We start from the raw sequence: 7,352 nt of genomic DNA on the forward strand, positions 1-7,352 counted from the left end.
GCAAATGTGAAATGCAGCAAAATGGAAATATATTTTTTTAGAAAAAACTAGGAAGAAAATAAAATAAAAATTAAGGACATAAATGAAAATTCTTTTTGGATTTTTTTTAAACTTTTTGTTTTTAATTTTAGAAAAAAAAGACAAATTAAAACTTTTTACAAAAGGATAGCTAATCACCTCCCCAAGCTTAAAATTAAGCATTGTCCTCAATGCTTAGGGATGAGTGGAAGACGACTACTCTGGCGAGGATGGAAAGCGACGGAAGAACTCGTCGCAGAAATCAGTAAAGTCCTCGCGATAACCTAAGACCTCGTCACGATACCCGGAAACCTGAGTGCTATAAAGCTGATAATTGAGGCAGAGACCGGTCATAGTCTGCTGAAGAGCAGCAATATCCTGACGGAGGTCAAGATAGTGCTGGTAAGTGAAGGGAGAGTTGGGGTCAGGGTGAGATGGCTGGGTGGGCGAGGGGTGATCCTGAAATTTAGTCTGCATTGGATGAGGCTGGCTATAGGAGATCGGTGGGGGGTCTATGTAATCTGGGTGCATAGTGGACGAAGATGGTCGATTAGAATGTGGACACGGGGCCTGCAGTGACCTACGTGGGCGAAGAGGTGGTGGAAGGTTCGATGGAAGAACCCACACAGTCTCGCTAATGGGGTCAACGAGGGCGATTACATCAAGAGTAGTGACCTTGAAGTAAGTGGATCGGCCAAGCATCCAAACATACCCACCCGGGGCGGAACGTAACATGTGCATTGCCCGAAGCTTCTGCAGGGTCAAACAGAAGGATTCAGTCGTAAAGAAGGTGTACTCTGGGGGACTCAACTCTACGAGGGTGCGACAATGACGGTGATCAGACCACCACAACGAATGACACCGTCGATGCGAAGGTTCGAAACTCTGTGGAATCTTTTGATGATCAAATCACCAAAATGAGGGCGGTACGATCCGGTGATCATGCACCACAAGATAAAAAGCTCGGCTTTGCCGGCATTGGTAGTCTCAATCTGTGCGTAAAGAATATTGCAAATAATTTTCAAAGCGATTTTTAGGACTGGGTGGACAATGCTGGTCTGAACGGATTGGGACGAGTCATAATGATCCAATCCTGTAATGGAGTGCCAAAAATCGCGCACGTCGAAAGCAGGGGCAGGCTAAGATAAGTTGGTGGCGGGGGTATGGGAAAAGGTGCACAACTCGTCAATATAGATAGAGTGAGGGGTGCTAAAAATGCGAAAAGCAAAGTTTCCCTCCTGGTTGACCTCACTCAGTGTAGCTAGGAACTCTCGGGTCAATAAATGACAAGTACCAAAATCTGCACCTAAAAGACGCTCCCAATTAATGTTGGCGAAGAGTGCACGAACACCATCATAAATATGGAGTTCCCGCATTAATGTGCGGCTGGGGGCAAGAGCTGTGGCAAAATTTCTCGTTCCTGAAGCCGCTGAAAACAGTCTAAGGTAGCCTGGGAGCCTAAATCTAAGGTCACATTGTCCACTTAGACGGTGTACGATGGGTCCGGGATGTCAACATTTCGGAGTGAACGGGAAGGGATAGGAGGCATTTTCAAGTCAAGACTGGGACAGATTTGGCACAATTTCTAGATAATCAATTATCAAGCAAAAAAAAATTATAACTACTCCCAAAGTGGATACGCAAGCCCGCACAAATATATGACAAAAAAAAAGAGTTCGGTTTCAGAACGAATATACCTGACTGCGCCCTGAGCAGCAGTATATTTTTCACGTCTGAAAAAGTTTTGATTTTTGAAATTCCGTCTGGATGAACCTCTTCTGAATTGCGTCCCGAGCAAATGTTTCAACTTTTCGGGGCCTGCGGAGTGCTAACGGAGCGTAGATCTAAAAAAGAAACTCACAAAAATTCAAATTTCAAAATGAAGAAAAATAGATTTTTAGAGAATTTTCAACCGTTAAAACATGATTTCGTTACCGTAGAGATGTTGTAGAAGTAAAACAGAAGAGATTGATACCTTGTTTGCTTGATTTGGTTGAAAAATGAGTGGTTTGAGTGATTTTTGGTGACAGAACTTGGAAATAAATGGAATCCAGAGAGAATTTTGTAGTTGTGGTGGTTACAAATGAGGCATGCGACCCGTATATATAGGAAAAAGTAAACCTGCGACCGCATGTACTGGGCCTGCGATCGCAGGTTTTTTAAAAACTATACCGTTCGTTGATTTTTCGATGCAGGTAACGTCTAGATGTGCAAATTTGATACATGCGATCACATGTATATAACCTGCGATCGCAGGTTTTATGAAAAATACTGGATTCGATTATTAAAGGTTCAAGGGTATGGAAGGGTGCTAAAAACTGATCCATGCGATCGCATGTATAGAACTTGCGACGTAGGTTGTAAAACAATTACCTTATTTCGTTCTCTTAAGGGTCGAGGGTATAACTGTGATAAAAACTTGATACATGCGATCGCATAGGATAAACCTGCGATCACATGGACCCTTTCTTTGTCAAAAAATCGTTCCAAAAATCTTCGACTACGTTCTGCGACCCAAAAAGCATGCCATGCGATCGCATGGACTGGGCTTGCGACCGCATGTACCACCAAAACTGAATTTTTCAACATTTTTCAAATTCTATCCGTTCCTTTTTTATTAAAAACACGATTCAGTTAAAAAGAGACGACCTAAGTAACTAAAAACACACCAAAAATGAAAATAAGTTGGAAAAACGAAAACCAAAACAAATGCCAGGGTTGCCTCCCGGTAAGCTGCCCGTTTTTACTGTCGTTGGCTCGACATTGTTACTTGGTTTCCTCAATTGCGGTAAGTCGGGGCCTCGACGACCTCCACTTCTTCATTTGTAACTTGAATCCCTTCGTAAAATGGTTTGAGACGATGACCATTTACCTTAAAAATCTTTCCTGTTTGTTCACTCTTAATTTCTATGGCACCATGATCAAACACGTTAGTAACAACAAAAGGTCCCACCCAATGAGACCTCAATTTACCGGAAATAAGTTTGAAATGAGAATGATATAAGAGTCCCTTTTGACCGGTAGTAAATACCTTTCTTGAGATCATCTTGTCGTGAAAAGCTTTTGTCTTCTCCTTATAAATTGCTTCGTTCTCGTAAGCATCGTTCCAAATTTCTTCTAACTCTTGGATATCCAATCTTCTTTTCTTACCCGCTTCATCCATGCTCATATTCAACTTTTTGACAGCATAATATGCTCGATGATCCAATTCAACCGGTAATCGACACGGTTTGCCAAAAACAATTCGATATGGTGACATACCGATAGAAGTTTTGTATGTTGTCTGGTGAGCCCATAACGCATCATCCAATCGAATAATCCAATCTTTCTTGACCGGATTGATGGTTTTCTCTATAATGCCCTTAATCTGTCTGTTTGAAGCTTCATCTTGCCCGTTGGTTTGTGGGTGTTATGTTGTGGAGACCCGATGTGTGACATCATATTTCATGAGGACTGCTTCGAGGGTGCGGTTGCAGAAATGTGTACCCTGATCACTAATGATGGCTTTTGGTGTCCCAAACATAGAAAATATATTTGTCTTGACAAAATCAACTACAACCTTGGCATCGTCTATTAGTGTAGCTTTTGCCTCGATCCATTTGGACACGTAATCAACATCAAGTAAGATGTACACAAACTCGAAAGATAGCGGAAACGGACCCATGAAATCTATACCCCAAACATCAAAGATTTCACACACTAAGATTGGAGTAGGTGGCATCTGATTACAAGATGTCAAAGACCCAGTCATTTTGCACCTTTCACATGTTTTGCAAAACAGAAAAAGTCACGAAAAATATGAGGCCAATAAAGACCGATGTCCAAGACCTTGTGTGCAGTACGTTGTGGACCATAATGCCCTCCACAAGCTTCTGAATGGCAGAAATTCAGAATTGACTTGACTTCATTTTGAGGCACACATCTTCTAATCACCTGATCAGCACAGTGCTTCCATAGATACGACTCGTCCCAAATGTATCTTTTTGCCTCCTTCTTTATTTTATCTTTCTGGGCCCAGGTAAGATGTGAAGGTAGTTCTCTGGAGACCAAGTAGTTTACTATATCAGCAAACCAAGGAGGGTTCTGAATAGCGAATAGATTTTCGTCAGGAAACGTTTCGCGAATCGGTGTCGGGTCTTCAGGTGGAGTGAGCCGGCTCAAATGATCAGCTACCAAGTTTTCTCTCCCGCTTTTATCCTTGATCTCTATATCAAATTCCTGTAGCAGCAAAATCCATCTGATCAACCTTGGCTTTGAGTCTTTTTTAGCAAGAAGGTACCAAATAGTTGCGTGATCAGAAAAGATTTTAACTTTCGTGCACAACATATATTGTCTGAATTTTTCCAATGCAAACACAATTGACATCAACTCTTTTTCTGTGGTGGAGTAATTTTCTTGGGCGTTGTCCAAAGTTTTTGATGCGTAGTATATAACGTGGGGATCCCGGTCTTTTCTTTGTCCTAAAACAACTGCAACAGCAGTGTTATTGGTGTCACACATTATCTCGAATGGTAGACTCCAATCTGGGGGCTGAATAATGGGGGCAGAAGTAAGAAGATTTTTCAGCACATCAAAAGCCTTCTTGTAGTCTTCATTGAAGTCAAACTCAACATCTTTTTGCAACAAGTGGCACATGGGAACGGATATCTTCGAAAAATCTTTTATAAACCTCCTGTAAAAACCTGCATGGCCAAGAAAGGAACGCACCTCCCGAACATTCTTCGGGTAGGGTAAGCTTTTTATAACATCTATTTTTGCTTTGTCTACTTCCAAACCTCTTTTTGAAACAATATGACCAAGAATCAGACCTTGTTCAACCATAAAGTTACATTTTTCAAAATTTAAGACCATTGTTTCAATACATCTTTGTAAAATTTTTGTGAGGTTTTTCAAACAAATAACAAAGGAGTCTCCATAGACGGTAAAATCATCCATGAAGACTTCTATTGTATTCTCGACATACTCAGAAAAGATACTAACCATACACCTCTGAAAGGTAGCGGGTGCGTTGCAGAGTCCAAAGGGAATACGCATGTACGCGAATGTCCCGAAAGGGCAGGTGAAGGTCGTTTTCTCCTGGTCTTCTGGAGCAACTGGAATATGATGGAAGCCTGAGAATCCATCCAAACAGCAGTAATGGGATTTTCCAGCAAGCCTCTCTAGCATCTGATCTATGAATGGGAGAGGAAAATGATATTTCCAGGTGGTTGCGTTTAATTTCTGTAATCGACACAAACGCGCCATCCATTCTGAACCCGAGTTGGAACCAGCTCTCCTTCCTTGTTCTCTACCACTGTCACCCCAGCCTTCTTGGGTACAACTTGAACTGGCCTGACCCATTTGCTGTCAGATATTGGGTATATCATCCCAGCATCAAATAACTTCACAACTTCTTTTTTAACCACCCCCATCATTGGTGGGTTTAATTTGTGTTGGGCTTACCGCGATGGATTATAATCTTCTTCCATCAAGATTTTATGCATGCAGAGAGATGGGTGAGTCCTTTGATGTCTACAATAGTCCACCCAATTGCGCTTGTATACTCCTTCAAAATTCTGATCTGCTCCAACTCTTCTTTTTTTGACAACTTGTTGGATATGATAACTGGTAATGTTTCTTTTTCTCCTAGATATGCATATTTCAGGTGCTCCGGAAGTGTCTTCAGCTCCAAGATGGGAGCTTGCACTACAGAAGCAAAAAGTTTGGAGTTAGAAATTGGTAATTTAAGAGTTTGGGTACCATACCTCAACTTTCTCTGCTGGTCCAGATGGGCTGACATCTCTTGAACTTCTCTGTCAAACACATAATTTTTTAATAAAACCTGAGCTGCATTAATAGACAAATTTCTGTGGAGCACTAATGCTAGTGACTCATGGTTAGCAATCTCAAAATATTTTGCAGATAATGGTTCAATTACATCAATAAAATTAAGGGCTGAAACATCATCAGGATAACGCATGGCGTCAAAAGAATGGTCACCCCAAAAGATTGGAACCTGAATTTGGTGAGTCATCATCTCCCATATCTAAAACATAGAAATCAGCTGGAAAAATGAGTTTATTCACTTGAACCAAAACGTCCTCCAGCACACCTTTTGGGTGCACCAGATAACGATCAGCTAACTGAATGATGACTCCCGTTCTTTTTAAAGGCCCTACCCCGATAGTTTTAAAAAGTGAATATGGCAAAACATTTATAGAAGCTCCTAAGTCCAACATAGCTCGTGCCACTGAAAGGTTCCCCAACTTGCAAGGAACAGTAAATACGCCTGGATCCTTACACTTTGGGGGTGGCCTTTTCTGTAAAACAGCTGAAACATTCTCACTTACTTTAACTGTTTCGTTTCCTTTTAATTTTCTTTTTAAAGTACATAACTCTTTTAAAAATTTAGTGTATCGGGGTAGTTGTTTAATTGCATCAAGAAGGGGAATATTTACCTCAACATTTCTAAAGAAATCAATAATATCTTTGTCTTCCTTTTCTTTTTTCGTGTTTTTCAGTCTTGAGGGAAAAGGAGGAGGTGTAATTTTCACTTCAGCTTCAACATGTCTATCTTTTTTCTGCACCTCTTCAGTTGCCTCAGATTCTTGCTCAACCACGATCTCTTCTTCCTCATCTTCTTGCTGATCTGGTCCTTTGTTGTTTTTACCACTTCTGAGGGTGACAACACAAGCATTGTGCTTCGGTTTTTTCTCAGTCTGAGATGGGAATTTTCCTTGTATTTGTGCTTCTAGTTTGCTCATAGAAGTCGCAAGTTATGATACCTGTTGCTCCAGATTTTTGATGCTGGACTTTGTTTCATTCTAGAAAGATTGGGTACTGGTAGCAAGAGTTTTAACTATGTCTTCCAAAGACATGCTGGAACTACTAGCTTGTAACTGAACAGGTGATTGCTGAAAGTTGCTTTGGTGCTGATTTTGCTGAAATCCAGGTGGAGCTTGGTATTGGTTCCTTTGCTGGAAGTTCTGCTGAGGCCTTCGCTGGAAATTGTTATTTTGAGGCCCTCCCCAAGCTTGGTTGTTGCGATGCTGATCAAATGGCCTTTGCTGAATTCCTCCCATAGCTTGAACAGATTCAGTGTCTTCTTGAGGTAGTGGGCACATGTTTGTTGGATGCCCAGTTTTGCAGCAGATCCCACAAGGTTTGACTTTTGCTTCAATACCTTTTTCTTTTGTCAACAAAAGGACAACCTTTTTCAATTCTGAAATCTGAGATTCCAGGTGGGCATCACTTATTTCTTTGACTCCTCTTGGCTGGTCTGGGTACCATTCTTCTTCAGTTGTTGAATGCCTAGATTCATTTGCCAGCTTTTCAATCAAGGTCCGGATCTCTGT

The 7,352-nt window shown here is 41.2% G+C and overlaps 2 protein-coding genes across 2 annotated transcripts; both read right to left on the reverse strand.

The window, feature by feature from the left end:
- Positions 1-830: 830 nt before the first annotated feature.
- LOC145164984 (uncharacterized) lies at positions 831-3,769 on the reverse strand. The gene is made up of 3 exons (XM_079083625.1): positions 3,505-3,769; positions 2,891-3,369; positions 831-1,010 (listed from the first exon to the last, which is right to left on the reverse strand). Exons 1-3 carry the CDS (start codon positions 3,767-3,769, stop codon positions 831-833), a joined length of 924 nt encoding a protein of 307 aa, XP_078939751.1.
- A 2,224-nt stretch (positions 3,770-5,993) lies between these two features.
- LOC145164985 (uncharacterized) lies at positions 5,994-6,761 on the reverse strand. Its single transcript, XM_079083626.1, has one exon. It carries the CDS (start codon positions 6,759-6,761, stop codon positions 5,994-5,996), a length of 768 nt encoding a protein of 255 aa, XP_078939752.1.
- Positions 6,762-7,352: the final 591 nt, after the last annotated feature.

The sequence above is a fragment of the Lactuca virosa genome, chromosome 3 (assembly GCF_052849685.1).
Source record: "Lactuca virosa cultivar CGN04683 chromosome 3, Lactuca_virosa_CGN04683_v6, whole genome shotgun sequence".
Lineage (NCBI taxonomy): Eukaryota > Viridiplantae > Streptophyta > Magnoliopsida > Asterales > Asteraceae > Lactuca > Lactuca virosa.